Genomic DNA, 21110 nt, shown 5'->3' on the forward strand with positions numbered 1-21110 from the left:
ATCACATGTGTTGCCCATGCCACGAATCGTGTAGCTGAGACTATACGTCTCGAATTTCCACACTTAAATAAGCTAGTTCAACCATCAAAATGGTTTTTATTAAAGCAACTACAAGAATCCAGTTATTTCGAGAGGTACTTCCCAACGTACCAATTCCAACGGAGCCCATACTTACTCGCTGGGTAACGTGGCTATAGGTCGCGGAATATTACAGCGAGCACATGTTCTTAAATTGCGTGAGGAGGCAGCGAGCAATACTTCAGCTAAAGACCTCCTAAAGAACTCAACAATTACTAACGACACTGCATACATAAAATCTCATTATGCAATTTTTGTCCCTGCTATTAAAGCTCTAGAGTGTTCAGGAAAACAGGCTAAAAGCAACTGCTATTGATAGAAGAGGTTACAGAAAAATCAACTTGGTCCCCGGTTCTGTTGGGATGAACGTTAGTGAGAAACTAAAGACAGTGCTACAAAAAAAAAAAAAAAAAAAAAAAAACATCCATGACTGACCACCCTCTGTACAGTGGCTGGTAAATCAACAGAACACGCGTGTGCGGTCCCATTGCGCCTAATAACGTCATTTAAATATGCTCCAGTGACATCTGTTGACATGGAACGCTCATTCTCGGCATATAAGATGCTATTAACAGACAAGAGATGCAGTTTCTCGACGGAAAATCTGGAGAAAGTGTTAGTTATTTACTGTGACTGTAATTATGGACATGGACAATAATATAATGTGGATTTTTGTCAATCTACAGGGTGATTCAAAAAGAATACCACAACTTTAGGAATTTAAAACTCTGCAACGACAAAAGGCAGAGCTAAGCACTATCTGTCGGCGAATTAAGGGAGCTATAAAGTTTCATTTAGTTGTACATTTGTTCACTTGAGGCGCTGTTCACTAGGCGTCAGCGTCAGTTGATGCTAAAATGGCGACCGCTCAACAGAAAGCTTTTTGTGTTATTGAGTACGGCAGAAGTGAATCGACGACAGTTGTTCAGCGTGCATTTCGAACGAAGTATGGTGTTAAACCTCCTGATAGGTGGTGTATTAAACGTTGGTATAAACAGTTTACAGAGAATGGGTGTTTGTGCAAAGGGAAAAGTTCTGGACGGCCGAGAACGAGTGATGAAAATGTAGCACGCATCCAGCAAGCATTTGTTCGCAGCCCAGGAAAATCGACTCGCAGAGCTAGCAGAGAGCTGCAAATTCCACAATCAACTGTATGGAGAGTCCTACGAAAAAGGTTAGTTATGAAACCTTATCGTCTGAAATTGGTTCAACTACCCGAGGCGATGGATCGGCCGCCAGGCAGCCCGTGACAGAGCACTTCATCACTGGCCTCCAAGAAGCCCTGATCTTACCCCCTGCGATTTTTTCTTATGGGGGTATGTTAAGGATATGGTGTTTCGGCCACCTCTCCCAGCCACCATTGATGATTTGAAACGAGAAATAACAGCAGCTATCCAAACTGTTACGCCTGATATGCTACAAAGAGTGTGGAACGAGTTGGAGTATCGGGTTGATATTGCTCGTGTGTCTGGAGTGGGCCATATTGAACATCTCTGAACTTGTTTTTGAGTGAAAAAAAACCTTTTTAAATACTCTTTCTAATGATGTATAACAGAAGGTTATATTATGTTTCTTTCATTAAATACACATATTTAAAGTTGTGGTATTCTTTTTGAATCACCCTGTATTTACCTTTCTAGACAATAAAATGTCAAATTTTGGTCACCTGTTTTCTGATTTTTATGACCTATTTTTGTAAGTGGTAGAACCCATTTTAGGTACCTAATTTAAGATTTTTAGAACCCAAAACTACGAGGTCTAGTAATAGGATATTACGTGCAATATGAACAGGAAGGGTCCCAAAACACTGCCGTGGGATATATGTGAAGTGATTTCTACATCTGACCATGATTCTCCATCCAAAAAGCATGCTGCGTGCGCACTACCAAAAGGTCCTTATTCCAGTCACAAATGTCACTTGATACCCCATATGATAGTACTCTTCACAATAACCAACATGTGGTACTGAGTCAAATGCTTTTCGGAAATCAAGAGATGCAGCATCTACCTCACTGCCGTGTTCCCGAGCTTCCAGTGAGTCACGTGAGAAACTGTGAACTGGGTTTCACATGATAGATGTCCTCGGAATCCATTCTGGTTGGTAATGAGGAGGTCATTCTGTTCAAGATACCTCTTATGTTTAAGCTCAGAATATTTTCTAAGAATCTACAATAAACCGATGTCAAGGATCATTTATCCTACCCTTCTTGTAGGTGAGCGTAACCCGAGCTTTTTTCCAAGAACTGAGCACTGTTTTTTGTTCAAGGGATCCATGACAGATTGTAGTTAGAGGGGGAGCTAACTCAGCCGCAAATTCAGTGTAGGATCTGAGAGTATTTACATCGGGCTCTGGAGCTTTGTTCCATTTTAAACATTTCGGCTACTTCTCAACACCACTGCCATTCATCTTTTCATTGCCACAAGGATTAAATTGGGTCAGTTCTCCTGGGTGTTTCTTTGTAAAGGAACATTTGAAATTTAAGTTAAGCATTTGCTACCCCCAGTTTCAGTTCCTGTGTCATTCGCGAAGTCTGGAGACTAACTTTGGTGCCACTAATAGCCTTTTCATATGACCAGAATCTCTTTGAGTGTGTGAAGTATTATTCGACAACATTCTGCTATGGTAGTCATTCAAGGCATCACCAATTGCTCTCTTGATATCAAAACGCATTTCACTCAGCGTCTCTCTATGGTGGTGGTTTTTATTATTGTTATTTTTTTATTTTATTTTTGGAATTTAATTACCAACATCATGATTCATATTTCTTTACCTAAGATTCTCTACCGGGATTGTCTGTTGGCGAGTATAAATTTGCGACGTGATTTACGCTTAACAGCTATCGGACTTCGTTTCGCAAAAAGTGAAATTCTAGATGCAGATTGTATTTTTAAAGTAAACCAAACGTATTAAACTGACTGGTGACGTTAATATGCGGTCATTCACCAACAGACATCCCCACACAAAGTAAACCACATTTACTTATCAAAATCATGAGAAAAGCTGAGGAAAAAAGGTATGATTAGTCGTAATGATAAACAAAATGAAATTAAATATTTATTGTTACTCAAAATGAGCACAAAAAGAAACAGAATTTCCACGTAACACAGATTATTGCGACTGTACCGGCCAATGGCTGAAAAGGAAGAGAGAAAACAAAAGGTTGCCGGTCCGGTTCATTTAAAATTACATAGATAATATAATTACATAGAGGTTTATTGTAATCGCTGTGTCTATTAAGGAGCGATAAAATCGTCTCAGCGCTACAGCGCGAAAACACATTCACGAAATCCTCTAACACTTGGGGAACATTACACAGCCCCCTAAATTTTTAAAAGTTAGTCAAATCTTTGTAAAATGTTTTACAAATTTACAGCGCGTCATTAAGTTTTAGTCTTTAGATTGTCCTTTTTTTCCTATCGCTTCCTTCGTTTGAGCTGGAGCCTTTGGCAGGAATGTAATTTGCCTTCCCATTCGGGTGCGATCCTGCCGGAACCTGGCGAAATGACTGGAAAGGCATAGGCATCCATTTCCTTTCTCATTGAATTTCAAAACATTACACGTTGACAAAATCAGATCACTTATTACAATTAATTAGGATGAACAAATTACAGGGGTTAGAAAAAAATATGAAGGTAGTAATTTACATTTTTGACAGTTATTTGTCCTTGTGATTTTATTTTGCGTTTTTAAATTTTCATATTAAACACTTAGGAATCATCGTATGGGTTTTCGTTACAGAAATACGTGTCGTTTCTGAAACAGTTTACAATAGTCACTCAGTTGAACATTATTCAAAAAAATGGTTCAAATGGCTCTGAGCACTATGGGACTTAACATCTATGGTCATCAGTCCCCTAGAACTTAGAACTACTTAAACCTAACTAACCTAAGGACAGCACACAACACCCAGCCATCACGAGGCAGAGAAAATCCCTGACCCCGCCGGGAATCGAACCCGGGAACCCGGGCGTGGGAAGCGAGAATGCTACCGCACGACCACGAGATGCGGGCGAACATTATTCATTCTTGCTCGAGAGTTGTAAAGGCGACGCATTATAGGCGAAGTCAGTAGTGCTGCAGCATTCGCCGTTGGTGTGGTGTATGAAGAGCAGTCACGGCGGCGTGCTCGCGATGTTGACAAATCTACATACGTGTGAGCCACGACGATATGCGATGGAGCAAGAAGATTGCAGAGTTCTGGGCCGGTTGTGTTCGACAGGATCCAGTCAGCTCAAGATACGGGGTTACATGAAACATTCGTAGATTGGGGCCAGTAACACAATTTTTAATGCACACTCCCTAAGACGAATTTTATTAGTAGGTAGTTGTAATCACTTGCAACACTAACTTACATTAGTTTGTTCGGTGACAGCTGTGGGTTACATAGTATACATGTTTGCGTTGTGATACAAAAGGTCTGAAAATGTGTGTGAAATCTTATGGGAGTTGACTCCTAAGGTCATCAGTCCCTAAGCTTACACACTACTTAACCTAAATTATCCTAAGGACAAACACACACACCCATGCCCGAGGGAGGACTCGAACCTCCACCGGGACCAGCAGCACAGTCCATGACTACAGCGCCACAAAATGTCTAGTGTATGGTTTTTGTTCATGCACTCTACTGTCAGTTGACACCAACACCGTTCCTGCACAAACACGTTCATGTTAGTTTCAGCTTCCGCAAATTCATTAATGTCCTCAGAATACCGTAAATTACACATGTTTGCAAAGTGTTTATCAAAGTTTTCGTTTCTTAAGCACTTAGCTTCTCGTCGGCGTGTAATAGTCACACGTGACGTCACATTCATAACGTTGCAGTGAACTGTTCCACAGTTAACGCGCGATACACACTATCTGAGTTCAAGTAATAACACTACACAGTCTTCCACTTCAGCGGATCATCACATCACTTCTATGCTGTCGTCTGGCTGAGTACACAAATTAAGCTCACTTGCCACTAAGAGCGCCGTCCGTATTACATATTAGTGCAAAAGTTTTGTATTTATTTCACCAGGCGAAATTGTATTATCACGCATATAACGTCTCTTGGTAACACATATTTCTCTTTGGTCTTGTATAAAGAGATCCCCCGTGAAATGCAAATTTACGTGCACCACTTCACCACTGACAGTTCTGTTTGCCATTAACAACTTATTACTCGGCCTTCTCGTATCATGTGACTTACAAATGTGCGCAAAGAAAAATCCCACAGCTGATGTACTCTGTTGTTGGTACCAACTGAATCATTTACATAGTGTTTATGTTCTATAACTTTCTAACTTTTTCCTCTTACAAATACATGTCCGAAAGAACAGACACCATATCCATATAATGCATATAGTTCTGGCAACACTGGCGATGACCTCCGTCTTCTGTGCGGATTCACACATATTCCCCGAACTCTTACAAGACTTGGTAAGAATGTCTTCCACGAGTAATGAGTTTTTTGGTGTGGGACACTACGAATATAGTGTGTGGACGTACAAGGTGAGAATGTGGGCCTCGCGAGAGGCGTGCGCGAGATAGCCCCTGCAGTCGCACTATCCTCTGTGCCCTCGGTGGATCAGATGGACGCCGGCACGGTAGCTCAGCTTGTTCGGTCAGAGGGTGATAAAAAAAACTGAGTTCACAGACCAACAACGAACTAAAACTGGTGTCTTACGACGTACGCCCCGAGCAGATGCAACGAACGAAAGCGAACAAAATGAGATTAAGCAAAAGAAAAAGATGGATAGAGCATTTGCCATGTAAGCAGTAGATCCCGGGTTCGAGTCCCGGTCGGGGCACACATTTTCACCTGTCCAAGTTGATATATATCAACGCCCGTTAGCAGCTGAAGGTACTAACATAATTCTAATTTCGTTCTAGACGGCTGCAGGTCATCAACATGTCCGAGAGAACAGACACCATATCCATGTAATCAATATAATGTTCCAGGACGTTCCCATAGGATCATAGCACCTCAATTACAGCGTCTGCGGGTAGTTCGAACCGCAATTCGAATATCCGTATCTTTTGTACGAAAAGGCCGACATGATCGACGGTTGTAGTCGGAATGAACAGAAACGTAGTCCTCGTTTGGCCTCCTACAGCACCCTGTCGCACATCGTGTCGTTAATCATTCTGGCGTGTACTGTACTACTAACTATGGACAGGTGGATTCCGATTAGATCTTGTGGTGCTATTTTAAGGTTGTCACCAAGAGATTATTCAGTGTGCAGCGCCTTTGAAGGGGCGAAGTCTGAACAAAAGTTGAAACGTTAAGTCGTTTTGTAATAGCTGAGCTCGTTGTTGGTCTGTAAAGAAGACCTCACTTACAAGGGGAAATCTCCATCGCAACCCCGTCAGATTTAGTGAGCCGGCCGGAGTGGCCGTGCGGTTCTGGGCGCTACAGTCTGGAACCGAGCGACCGCTACGGTCGCAGGTTCGAATCCTGCCTCGGGCATGGATGTGTGTGTTGTCCTTAGGTTAGTTCGGTTTAATTAGTTCTAAGTTCTAGGCGACTGATGACCTCAGAAGTTAAGTCGCCATTTGAACCATTCAGATTTAGTGGTAAGATGATGCACTGGATAGCCCGTGAAAATCTGAATGAAGATCAAGCATGAAAGCAGGAAGAAAGTGAATTGAACTGTAGATAAAGAAGCAAAATCGAAACAGTGAACGGTTCAAGCTCAAGATTTGCATAACGATTTAACTTGAGTATCCACGGCGTCGTGGTTATATGGTCACGGTGTTGGAACGCGAAAGCAGACGTCAGGCTTCAAAACCTCCCTCGTGCCCCCCTCTTTTTTTCGCAAAATTACGCACTGTCCGTCCTATTGACGTGTCTGTTCACTGTATTGAAATTTGTGTCGGTGTCGTGTTGTAATGAGCGCTTGCGACAGCAACTTACAAGAAAGAGACCTCCAGACGTACGTACCTCCTATTTGTGCTACACAAGTACCATATGCTATGGCTCTTGCGTTCCGTATTAGAAGTTTTGACTCTTGTTTTCCATTGTTGTAACGTAATTCATATCCATTTCTTTATTGTTTTCACTGTTGTGAGAGATCTATGCTACCTCTCGCCTGCTCTCACTTTTCATCTCATTTACTTGCGATGGGAATATATTCTTACTGGATGACTCATATTCTATAACCAATGTATAGTATGACAATTGCCAAGACTACAAAAGGAGGAGACACGTCAGTGACCGTACAGAAAGTTGATAATGTCGCGGAAAAGAAATGGGGCACGAGCAAGACTGAAACTTGAGTTCCCTCCCTACAGTCCACCACCGTGATCAACCAACGACGACGCCATGACTCTTGCAATTCGCTCGATGTTAGACCTCTTGACCTTACGACTATTCACTGTTTCGATTTTCTTTCTTTTTCACGGTTCAGTACACCTTCTTACTGTGTTCATGCATGATCTATGTTCAGCTTTTCATGAGCTATCCACTGGGCCATTTTACCATTATCTCTCAGGGGGCTGTGATGGGGACTTTCCCTCGTTGGCAGCGGCCAAAGTAAACACAACATGCGACACAAGCCTCGATAGCGGAACTCTGTGCGTAACCTCTGCCGGCGGATGACTGAACTACTGAGTCATCATTTCGCCTGAGGATATCGCGCGATAAAAGGCGCATAAAGCACCTCGAAAACACCGTGAAAACTTTGACAGTAGTTTTTTCAGAAGCGACTGAGTATCTACCGGTAATCTGAGACACGTCTCTGCTAATTTTTACTCCTCTTACAAGGAATAAAGTTCCTGGTAAATCTGCTGATTGCATTTGCCGTGTTCTCGTCGTTAGTCAACCTTTACAAGCGGAGGAAACGTCACGCGGAACTTCAAATACTGTCAAGAACATCCGCAGCCGCTGTTGATAATCGAAATCTTAAAATTCGTTTCACACTTGTCGTTCCACCTGACAAAATAACCGTCAGCTTCTAAAGAACTACGACATACGCTGTCTTGACCCAAATGAAAGAGAACAACCTACTGTAACTAGCCAGATCAGGAGCATCCCAGCGTTCGCGAGATAAAAGCAACTCGAATCTTTCTCAGAAAAAGAAGAATGCAGCGTTTCAGGCCAGACGCAGGATTCCGCGTAGCTGCGAACCTTGCGCTTTCCGGTCACGTGCCTCCGCGCATCGTGACTTCCGGGGTAATTGGTATGAATTGCATTACAGCTTCCTAGCTGGTGGTCGCCGGAAATGATCACTTTTGCTTACAGACCAACTTTCGCTTTGCTATCGCACGAGCTCAGCATTTTGATGAAGTAAAAACCCCTTTGCTTGTACTTCCTTGGGCAGGGATCAGCAACAGAATAAAGGACAGTAGTTAACACAAGAAAGTCGTGTGAGAAGTACAGTACAAGAATAAATGAAGGTAAACGGGAACGTTCGACAATCTTCTGAGAAACGCACAGGAGGAGTGATGCAACACAGTTAGCTTATAACACTGGGTACATGAAATTTTTTTATCGAAAATATATATTATAGGGTGACAGTTATTGAAGTGCATGAAATAAAATCGTCATAATTTCTGAACGGCTTGTGGTAGTACGTTCCAACTGCAGCACTGGCCGCAGGCATGATGTGAATTAGTATGTGGGGACCGCATTCTGGCTGTGGGGCACCCAGAGGCCACTGGCGTGTGCCCCGATTGGCCGCCATATTCTCCGGATATGCGACTCCTTTTCGTGGGGCTATATTAGAGACAAGATGTACAGAAATTATCCCACAACCATTGCCGAGTTGAAAACAGCCATTCAGGAGGTCATCGGCAGCATCAATGTTCCGATACTTCAGCGGGTCATGCACAACTTGGCTATTCGTCTGCACCACATCGCCAATGATCGCATACGTATGGAACAAGTTGAGGCGTAGCGCCGTATACCGATCCTGCCTTGGAGGCGGTTAAGCGGGAGATGTGTCTCAGAGCTGGATAGTGACAGATGGTGACGCGAGACTGGACGCGCACGTAGTTTATGTATCAGCCGATAGAGGACAGTATTGGATAGGGGGACTGTGATTTTAGTTTCGATTGTGCCCACTAAAGTGCACTAAAGTAATTGAATGTTTTTCATAAACTGTTCTAGTGTTTTCATAAAGTGTTATTATGTCTTTTTGTGTAGGTAAAATGTTATAAATGTGTTTTGGCAGTATGAATAATGCGTGAGTGTAGTTTAAGGTTAATATGAAGATGATTGTTTAACGAGTTATGTAGTGGGATTTAGTGTGGGAACATTTCGAATAAGTATGGATGTGGACAAAGAGAATTTTTGTAGAATAAATTTGTAAAGTACGTTGATGGTGAAGGTATAAATAACAATAGTAAACAACTTTATGCATAAACAAAACTTCAGAATATTGGCAAATTACGTCGGTAAAAAGTGCAGTCATTAGGTTTACTATTTTTCGATTGGTTATAGATGAAAAGCACGGGTTGACGCGGGAGAATGTTGTTTTGCTATTGGCTGTTGAGTAAACTGACCAATGGTAAAGCAATATTCTTCGCGCGCCTTTCTCTGCAGGTAGAGAGGACTTGGAGTATTCTAGAGAGGAGAGGGAGCCAAGCCATGCAACAGTGTAGTAGTAGTAGTAGTTCCGATGGAAATGATAAGTTGCCTGATCTAGCAGTGTTTCATAAACCAAAAGTGTGGTAATGTGACGGCATAATTATTCCTATGGGTGTGTAGAAATTTCGGAATTTTTAAGTGAACAGTGTGACGAGAAAAGACATATATTCCGCGTGGCGTATTGAGCAGGTCGGTGGCTAAAAACTGTGACTGCATTAGGTACCGACAGAATTAATATTTGGCGAGCATTCTCAACAAAAACAATACGTATTTTTGTAGCTATTACGTTTTCGGGTTCAAATGGTTCAAATGGCTCTGAGCACTATGGGACTCAACTGCTGTGGTCATTAGTCCCCTAGAACTTAGAAATACTTAAACCTAACTAACCTAAGGACAGCACAAACATACATGCCCGAGGCAGGATTCGAACCTGCGGCCGTAGCAGTCGCACGGTTCCGGACTGCGCGTACGTTTTCGGGAAATGCAACACTATAAACTTGCTAACGTGAGTGAAAGGGATAGTGAGTGACTGCGTTAAGACTAGCACGGGCGTGGCAGTGATACTTGTTCACCTAACGTTCAGAATATATTAATTAAGAAAAAATTTCCAACCTTTCATTTAGTGTGAAAACTTTCTCCCGAAACGTAGTGACTTTAATTGCAGCCTGGTTCACGTCGAAGTACAGTAGGTTTCACTCGGCTTCCCTACTGATGATCTGCTGAGACATTGTTCACAGGTAGGTGAAGGCTCGTCGAAAAGGATCGGAAAGAACCGCGCCGCCGCAAAGTCATAATCTAAATCCGAAGATCTATAGTGACGTACCACTCTCTTGAAATGTTTTAAGAAATAAAACAACCTGCAATCAGAAAAACTAATATAATGCGAGAATTAAGCGACGAGTCCGTCTTCAACTCAAATGATTCCGTGATGACGTCACAAACATTCAGGGATTACGGAGACAGAGCAAATGTATCAGTTTCATCCGAGTGACGCTAGTCGAGAATAGAGCGAATCGAAAAGTATAAGGTAAAATATATTCACGTTCCGCCTGAGCCAGGTACCATCAGATAGTTTCCCCTGTAGGTAGACTATTAATGGAGTACGTTAGTTGATGACAGAGAGACCGAAAATCCTAAGTCTACGGTACAGAAATAATAAATTCCGTTTCACAAGCTGCTACATTTGCAAAAGTTGTTCAAAATAGTCTCCTCAAGCGTCAATGCAGGCGTGGCATTGTCGCACAAAGTTCTGTCGAACCCGCTCTAACATCTCCGGTGTCGTCTGAACAGTGTCGTGGGAACCGTGAATCCCTTGCCAGGAGATCCTCTTCAATCTCGACAGGCGTTTCGTACACAAGACTTTTCACTTGCCTGTACACGATGACATCTGCTTATCCACATTTCGGGAAATGTCTGATCCAGGTGTTCACGAACCCCCAATCCAAAGGTGGGTCGGATTCCATCATGTTGAAACCACACCCGTCGACGAATAGAAGTCGTATATATTCCACGAAACTGTGTAGGACGTCTCTGATAAACACTGTGTACATGGATGCATACAAGCGTATAATTTTTAAGCGAAAATACTATTATAACTTTTGACACTGTCGTTTCCGGAGCAGGGTCCGTTGCTTCTAATTGATACCTCTCGATCATCCTGTAGTCTGTAACCCCATCACGGAACCACGGTGTATGCTTCTCGTTCTTAGTTTTGTACAGATAGATACTAAACAGGCTTCTATAACAGTTACGTGTCTCTATTAATAGATATCATTACATGCAGGATGTTTAAACCATACCAGATAAACTGGAAACGGATTTATAACATTGGTAGCTATTAAAATTGCAGAATTGAGAAGGTTAGCAAATACAAAGTTTCACTCATGATGCGTATACAATATATTAGAAGGACTACAAGATTACATTTTTAGTTGACGTGAGTGTATACAGAGTGAGAAATTTCGCCCAATTTCCTAACAATGTGCAATGAAGTGGTTGCCAAAAGCAGGTATCCGTCAGATGAAGCATAAGCGATATGGAAGCCGACGTTTATGCAAATATCCCTATTAATAATGTCAAAGAGTAGGAGTTGTCTGAAAGCAAACTGCTTTCTGTTGGTGAGTGCAGTAGTAATTGAACAGAACACCTGCAGCGTATCTAGTCAAGTTCTCGGACGTTACAATTGACAAACTTATAAAATTTTGCGTAAATCGTTATAATAATTAGTGCCATCTCAAAATGAGTGCGCCAATAAATGTAATACACGAAAATGAATATATGTTTTATACGTGGTGTCTCTTCCTTCGAACACGTCCGAAAGAATAGGCAGCACACATGTATAATTAAGGTGACGATGACCAATTGACCACTTCAGTTCAGATGCACACCACGCTCGAAATCTTACAAGAATCGGCGAAATGCTGCGAGTAACGAGGATAATGGGCAAGGGACAGCACTACGTCAGTAGTGTGTGGATGAGTTGAGAATGTGGGTCTGACGGAAAGCGTGCTATGGTAGTTCGTGCAATTGTGACAACCACTGTGTGCGTTTAGTCAAATTGTCAGCGCATCTGCCCGTTAAGCAGGAGACCGGGTTCAAATTCTTATCCAGCATAAATTTTCACCTTTCCCCATTGATTTAATTTAGTCCCGCTAGTAGCTAATGTCATTACTTCCTTTGTGTCCTGATTATTTGATTATTCATCTTCCATGCGTTCTTATACCATTCATCAGATTAGGATGAAACTTTCGTCAGTTGTCGTGCACAAAGCTGCAAAGGTTAATGTATGTGTGTGTGTGTGTGTGTGTGTGTGTGTGCGTGTGTGCGTGCGTGTCTGTGTAGGTGTAAGTTCCAAATCTCCTCCTAAACCACTGGACCGATTTCAACCAAACTGGGTACACGCATCCCTTACTATTAGGCAGCCAATGAAATGCTTAAAAAACTACCGCTTCGTGCATTACATTTAAATTTATTATGTCAGTGCTACTAACTCTGTTCGTAATAAATTTCTCAGACATTATCCACATATGTCATTAATGCACCTACAAAAGTGTATCATGGTAACACACACAGTTCAACTTCGGATTGCAAACGGCTGTAGACGAAAATAGTTTTCGAGGTCGCTAGGCTTCTAGGAGACAGTCACGATGACGTTTGACTCCTAGATTTCGGTCCAGGGGTTGAGGGGGTGGGGGGGGGGGGAGAAGGGTACGGGGTACATATAAGCATATCCCTGTAACGCCTAATGGTACTCCTACCGTATCACTTTATATGCTCCAAAATTTACTGGGACAGTAAGACACACAGAGCACCGCACTGTTTGAGGGTTTGGGGTGAAAAAGTATGACGTAAAACGATAAATCAGGATCGCCTGGAGCAATTTCGTCAAAATATGGCGCATTTATCACTCATATTAGTGTAAATAATACTTTGGAGGTAAGATACCCTTACTGCCGACGGGAGTGTGGAACACGATGAGAAGAGTTGGTACGTAGAAACGTCGGCAAAAGACGTGATGGTATTTATCTCCTTAAGAGAATTCTACTAGTGACAAACATTGGTCTTCATTTGGGAAAAAATCTGAAAATGTATTTTGATCACAGCATCGTTATGACAGTGAGACGTTGGTTGCTGGAGACAACAAAATAGAAGCATTTGAGATGTGGTGCTACAGAAGTGTGTTGAAAGATAGGTGGGCTGATAAGGTAAGGAATGAGGGAGTTCTCCGCAGAATCGGAGAAAATGTGGAGAACACTAACAAGAAGAAGGTACAAGATGATAAGACATCTGTTAAGACATCAAGGAACCACTTCAGTGGTACTGTAGGGAGTTTAAAGGGTAAAAAACTGTAGTTGAAGACAGATATTGTAATAAATCCAGCAAATAACTGAGGACGTAAGTAGCAAGCGATACTCTGAAATGAAAAGATTGTCACGCAAAAGGAATTCGTGGCAGGCGAGATCAAACCAGTCAGAAGATTGAGGAAAAAGTATAGCGCGTAATCTGTCTCTTTTTTTTTAATTGTTCAGTGCATCAACCACATTGTGAAATTGAACACTGGAGCAAGTTCATCCTTCTGCCATCGTGTTTAGCCACCAAACGTCATGCACATTCAAATTCATCTCTCAGTCTCGAAATGAGATTCCTGGCGGAATTAAAACTTTCCTCAGAATTCAGACGGAACTGCAGTAAATTCACTACAGATACTGACGAAATATATGTACATATGTGGGAAAATATGTTAAATGCTTGTGAAATATGCAGGGTGCTTCGTAAGTACTTATACAAACTTTGGTGCAGGTTCCTCACACAAAAACCAGAAAAAAGTTCGTATCAACACGTGTCTTAAAATCCTTCATTTTCGAGTTAGTAACGAAAGTTTACAGTTAATGCTTACGTGGCGGTCGTCAGCAAGGACGTCTTCGCGAAACCTGGACATTAAAGTAGTCGAATGGCCTGTGGTGTGTCCCGGCGTAAAACCCATCATGATTATGTGGGACATGCTCGACAGACGTGTTCGTAATCGCCCTGTCCCACTACACATTATCCAAGAACTCTCATGGCTCTCACTGAAGAATGGGAACGAATACCATAGTGTGACCCCTGCAGATTTATTTGGAGTTTGTTACATAGGTGTCAGATAGTGATTAACGCTCACACCCAGAATTAGTGTTTCCACTTTGTTTTAGAAACCTCACGGACATTTCAGTTCTTTTTATTTGAACGATTGAGGATGTAATGATGGTTTCTTGTGTTCTTAATTTCTGAATGATAAAGGTATAATTATGTAACCTACCCAGTATTTAATTATTGCTCAATGGGGTATGGCAGACGCCCCAATCATGTTCCCCTAATTCCTTTGAGCAGTGTATTTTGCACTGTGTCTACAGGATTCGATGATCGAAACGTACAAGAAAATGTGGCGCTTCATGGAGAACAAGAAGCCATCGGTGTTCGTCTCGACGTACGAGGAAGGTATCCAGCGTGTGCTGGAGGGCAACTACGCCTTCCTCATGGAGTCCACCATGCTGGACTACATCGTACAGAGGGACTGCAACCTCACCCAGATCGGAGGCCTCCTGGATTCCAAGGGCTACGGCATCGCCACGCCGATGGGTAAATCACTGAAACATACCTTGCTTTACCACACGTCATACCTGAGTGTCGAGGGAACTGTTTCAAAGCTTCCTAGCAGGAAGAGATTTTAACCATTTCATCACAAAATTTTGCAGTATATCTTATAACAACAGAGGGCGTGTTCTTCACTATGTTTGATCAGTACTGCGAAATGTTCAGTCGGAAAAATCTGTCCAATATTCTCAGCGAGTCCTTTATATGCTGTGGAAGTATATTTTGTCTCCGAAGACGTTCACACATAGTATTAGTGGGGAATGGTCGAGGACCCACATGAAACTAGATTGACTTCCGATGATCTTGTAGAAAACATCTGCCAAGCATGTGGGATCACTGTATGAAAATGGTTTCATTGGATGAGAAGCACCGGCCGGAGTGGCCGAGCGGTTTTAGGCGCTACAGTCTGGAACCGCGCGACCGCTACGGTCGCAGGTTCGAATCCTGACTCGGGCATGGATGTGTGTGATGTCCTTAGGTTAGTTAGGTTTAAGTAGTTCTAGGGGACAGATGACCTCAGATGTTAAGTCCCATAGTGCTCAGAGCCATTTGAACCATTTGATGAGAAGCGCCGTATACAGGAATATTCTGGAAGACACACACCGTAGCAAGATAGGGCCAGTAACTGTGAATTAGACGTTATATTCGATTTAGCATATTCAGAGGGCAGTTGAACGTATGGTTTATAGCGACAATTCCCCCGGACGTCCGTAGAGCGAGGGTTAAATTTCACATCCATTTTAACGACAACTCTCCTTAAACAGTCCACAATTTCCAACCAGCTGTTGGTACGGTTTCGTTGCATGATATCTTGTGTACAACCCCAGCGCTTGTTCAACAGAAGTAATAAGGCTTGCTGTCCAAACACAAACCACCCTTAGGACTTGAATCACAGTGTGGACTGTAATTCTGTGTATCAAAAACATGGTATCACTTTCTGTGCTTGTAAGCTGAGATCATACAGCCAGTTCCAGTACAAGTCTCAAGCTCGATTCAATGGGCATAGTTCTTGCATGAGGGCGTCTTCTAAATGGAAATTGTAACAAGTGTACTAAATCCGCCCTATAGATCGCACATACATCGAGATACGACTCTAACGATTTAATGTGGGGATGACGGATTATCATAGGGCTTTGGCAGGTAACTCTCCAGCTTGTATGCGATCATATTTGTTAGCAGTTTAGTGGAACTGGATAAGAAGAGAGGTTACTAAAACACCAGATTGCATAATCGTTGTACATTAAAGATGAACTGCTTACTGAAATTTTGATCGGTGTTATTGATACCTTATTCTTCCAATCCAGTTTTCACTTTGTTGAGAAGCACCCCTCTAGCTGTAACATTTTCATTTATTTGCTGTATTCTGTTAACACCCAGTGACAGTGCAAACATACAGCAAGGAACTGTGACACCACTGTCGTTTAAAATATCTCTTTTTTCATAATTACAGGACACCAGTGATTTAGTTCATAAGTAATGAAACATGAAAGAAATGCTGCAGAGTCGGAAACAGAAAAAAGTCACTACTGACCCGAAGAGCAATTAGTCTGAAGATACAGAAAATGAGAGATTGCACACCTCACATCTAAATTAATATCAGTTACCAGCTTAAGGGGTACTCATTCATGTAAATGTGGCAAGAGATTCTTGTCGAGTGTAGTTGCCACCGCAACGTTACCATCTGCCTGCGACGCAGCGGATCTCCAGTGACATATAATGTCAGATTTCTGCCACTAAGAACCATGGACATCGAACATTGAAATATGCTGAAGTAACTGGGAACCGAGTCAGAGTCCGAAATTCAGCTTTTACGTGTCAGGGAAATAAAATAAGGATGATTATGATTTAACGTCCCACTAATTAAGATGTCATTAAGCACGGATCCCAAACATCGTTGGACAAGGTTGGGAAGGGAAATACACCGTGTTCTTTTAGAATCAATTGTAACGATACACCTGTCTTATCAGAAGTATACGGATACCTCCATGTAATGCGGAATTGACCACTAGGTGCCACGAGAGGTGAACCTACCATTATAAAAGGATGCCGTGAGTATTGAGTTGTCAACAGAAAAGCAGTAAACAGCAGAACAGGTCGGTCTGTAGAGCTCATTGACTTCGATCGTGGACCAGCCATTGGATGTCACCTGAGGAACAGATTCTCAGTGGACATTTCAACCCTTATAAAGGTACCCAAGATGCCGGTTGATGACCTGGATGTGAGGTGAAAATGCGAAAGAACAACCACAGCTAAGTAAATTGTTCAAATGGCTCTGAGCACTATGGGACGTAACATCTGAGAGGGCATCAGTCCCCTAGAACTTAGAGCTACTTAAACTCTAGCTAACCTAAGAACATCACACACATCCATCCCCGAGGCAGGATTTGAACCTGCGACCGTAGCGGTAGCGCGGTTCCAGACTGAAGCGACTAGAACCGCTCGGCCACTCTGGCCGGCAGCTAAGTAAATCTCATGTAGTGACGGACATGGACTGTCGGGCATTGCGAAGGGTGCTTGTAAAACACAGCATTAAATCAACAATAGAAATCACTCATGAGCTGCAAAGTACCAGCAGTACAGCTAGCAAAATGCCTGTGTGTAGGAAGTTAAAATGAATTGAGTACAATATCGAGTAGCTCCTCACAAACCCTACATTTCTGTAGACGTTGGTAATCGACGACTGAGGAGGTATACAGGGCGACGCCACAGTTCAATGGATCGCTGGAAACGAATGACTTGGGGAAATAAATGATGATACACCCTGTGGCAATCCGATAAAGGGGTTTTAGTATGGCCAATTCTCCGGACTTCACTTCTGACCATACTACCTTTAGTGGTCTAGGGTTATGAGGAAGAATGAGGTGCCATTTCCCCACACAGGCATTCAGACACCTCATTGAAAATGTGTAACCTCCCCCTCACTTATCGACCTTAATGACAGTGAAAAATTAAACCGCGTGTACCTAATGGAAATTTGGGAAAAGCAATCGTCACCGAAGCTAATCTGTCGGTAAAGAGGGAGGAAAGGGTTACATCTAAATGAAAGGAAAAATGCAAATGAAACTGGTGGAAATTAAGTTTGGAAAGGGGTAAAGTTAATAAAGAAAGTAAATGTGCGGCCGTTACGTTAACAATTAACTAGCGGTAATTAGATATTTGAGATTTGGGGGAAATTACGGTCGCCAGTCCTAAGGACAATTACTATAGTAACTGAAAAAGAAAGGTTATTACACATATAATTAGCACTAGAAGCGTGGCAACTGAAGGTTGACACGTGTAGTGTGAAAACTGAAAGTTTGTCAGAAGTAATAAATTTCGCTACACTCTGACTTAATTTAGCAAAAGAATTAATAAAACCGGAAAATTGAAAGTTAATTTAGTGACTGAAGTTAATAGTGAGCTTTCTTTCTGAAGCACATCGAAATTCAGTAAAATACGGTTAGTCTTGGACTACCTCAACAATCATTTCAAAAGCAACTTGACTCTACGCAATTTAGAAATAAGAGATTTAACTTTGAACTTGAATTAAATGATTCTCAACAATTAACAATAGTAAAATTTTGTACGTACCAAGCTGAGCTGCAGTTACAGGTAAGCTAAAATATGCTAACAAAACTCGCACTCTTAACTTGTGCTCGTGTAATCTAAATATTGTAGCCAGCTATGAATACTTTAACTGAACTTTGAAATTAAAGTAGTGAAATCTAATTATATTATTTTAATGCTGGCGTTTGAATTTCAACGACACTTGGATTCATTTCGGAAAAGGAAGGGACCCTGCTTACCAATGCAATTGGGACAATGAGCAACAAAGGTTCATGCTACGTTGCTGTAATTTTGTGATTTGAACAGTTTGAAAAGCTGAGGTCTGCCATACAGTTCTGAAACTTTACGTGCTTTTTTAGTCTTCCTTGTTGGTTGATTAAAGGTTTGAAGTCGCCGATCGAGGAGGTGGCGACAGTCACTCATTGTCGGCCGTCGCTGTTGCAGAAGCTGGATGCTGGCGCGCCTTCTTCTCGACACGGTCACCAGGCGAAACGGGCTCTTGATGTGTGCCAGCTAATGCTTCCCGTCCGCGACACCGTGCTAGAAACTACCATAGCCAGTCGATCGCAATTACATGCTGCCAAACCCCGAAAGCCCGGCAACTTGCGGGAGCGTCACACAACACACCTGCTCAACCGCACTACACCAACCAGACTCTCTCTTGCTCTCCCCGCGCTCAACGCGGGAGAGTTAACACTACCAAAGATCCTAAACACTTTTGTTCTCCACACGACCTATCGATGTATTCGTTCGATAGCCTAGTTTTCCCTAGGCCAGACCCAGCGTATAAATACAAATAATATTCACAAAACAAACCAACATAAATGCATAAATATGTATATACAAACAGTAAAACAATTACAATATATAAAGAGACAGAAACGTCATATCTTGAGGGAACAAACCAAGGAAAAAAATTATAGTACAATATATGGAAATAGGAGGATATGCATTTCCGGCGTTACAAATGTCTCCAGCGGAGTTGAAACCGTCATAAAACGAGGAGTCGACCTTTGAGCAAATAGTGTATTTTGCCTTAATGGATTAAGAAAACCTCTTTCGCTCGACGAAAGATCCGTACCCAAAGACTGGAAAGTTGCGCAGGTCACACCAATATTCAAGAAAGGTAGTAGGAGTAATCCACTAAATTACAGGCCCAAATCGTTAAAGTCGATATGCATTAGGGTTTTAGAACATATATTGTGTTTGAGCATTATTAATTACCTCGAACGAAAAGGTCTATTCGCACACAGTCAACATAGGTTTAGAAAACGTCCTTCCTGTAATAATAATGTCGTATGACCAGGGCCTCCCGTCGGGTAGACCGTTCGCCGGGTGCAAGTCTTTCGATTTGACGCCACTTCGGCGACTTGCTCGTCGATGGGGATGAAATGATGATGATTAGGACAACACAACACCCAGTCCCTGAGCGGAGAAAATCTCCGACCCAGCCGGGAATCGAAACCACGCCCGTAGGATTCACATTCTGTTGCGCTGACCACTCAGCTACCGGGGGCGGACGTCGTTCCTGTGAAACGCAACTAGCTCTTTATTCACATGAAGTGTTGAGTGTTACTGACAAGGGATTTCAGATCGATTCCGTATTTCTGGATTTGCGGAAGGCTTTTGACACTTTACCACACAAGCGGCTCGTAGTGAAATTGCGTGCTTATGGAATATCGGCTCAGATATGTGACCGGATTTGTGATTTCCTGTCAGAGAGGTCACAGTTCGAAGTAATTGACGGAAACTCATCGAGTAAAACAGAAGTGATTTCTGGCGTTCCCCAAGGGAGTGTTATAGGCCCTTTGCTGTTCCTGAGCTATATAAACGATTTTGAAGACGGTCTGAGCTGCCGTCTTCGGTTGTTTGTAGATGACGTTGTCGTTTATCGACTAATAAAGTCATCAGAAGATCAAAAATAACTGCAAAACGATTTAGAAAAGATATCTGAATGGTGTGAAAATTGACCCTAAATAACGAAAAGTGTAAGGTCATCCACATGAGTACTAATAGGAATTCCTAAAACTTTGATTACGCGACAAAACAGTCAAATCTAAAGGCCCTAAATTCAACTAAATACCTAGGAATTACAATTACGAGCAACTCAAATTGGAAGGAAGGGAACACTTAGAAAATGTTGTGGGGAAGGCTAACAAAAGACTGCGTTTTTTTGGCAGGACGCATAGAAAATGTAACAGACCTACTAAGGAGACTGCCTACACTACGCTTGTCCGTCCTCTTTTAGAATACTGCTGCGGGGTGTGGGATCCTTACCAGACAGGACTGACGGGAGTGCATCGAAAAAGTTCAAAGAAAGGCAGCAAGTTTTGTATTATCGCGAAATATGGGAGAGAGTGTCACAGAAATGATACAGGATTTGAGCCGGAAATCATAAAAGAAACGCGTTTTTCGTTGCGACGGAATGTTCTCACAAAATTCTAATCCCCAACTTTTTCCTCTGAATGCGAAAATATTTTGTTGACAGCGACCTACATAATGGTTCAAATGGCTCTGAGCACTATGGGACTCAACTGCTGTGGTTATCAGTCCCCTAGAACTTAGAACTACTTAAACCTAACTAACCTAAGGACATCACACACATCCATGCCCGAGGCAGGATTCGAACCTGCGACCGTAGCAGTCCCACGGTTCCGGACTGCGCGCCTAGAACCGCTAGACCACCGCGGCCGGCCGACCTACATAGGGAGGAACGATCACCACGATAAAATAGGGGAAATCAGAGCTGCGCGCTATACGAGATTGGAATAATAGAGAATTGTGAAG

The 21110-nt window shown here is 42.4% G+C and overlaps 1 protein-coding gene across 1 annotated transcript in view; it reads left to right on the forward strand.

The window, feature by feature from the left end:
• Window positions 1–21110, forward strand: part of LOC126251972 (glutamate receptor ionotropic, kainate 2) — a 403333-nt gene that overhangs the window by 330656 nt on the left and 51567 nt on the right. The window contains exon 15 of the mRNA XM_049953123.1: window positions 14537–14762. Coding sequence (XP_049809080.1) covers window positions 14537–14762 — 226 coding nt within the window. The remainder of the gene's footprint in view (window positions 1–14536; window positions 14763–21110) is intronic.

This window comes from Schistocerca nitens, chromosome 1 (genome assembly GCF_023898315.1).
Source record: "Schistocerca nitens isolate TAMUIC-IGC-003100 chromosome 1, iqSchNite1.1, whole genome shotgun sequence".
NCBI classification, from domain to species: Eukaryota; Metazoa; Arthropoda; class Insecta; order Orthoptera; family Acrididae; genus Schistocerca; species Schistocerca nitens.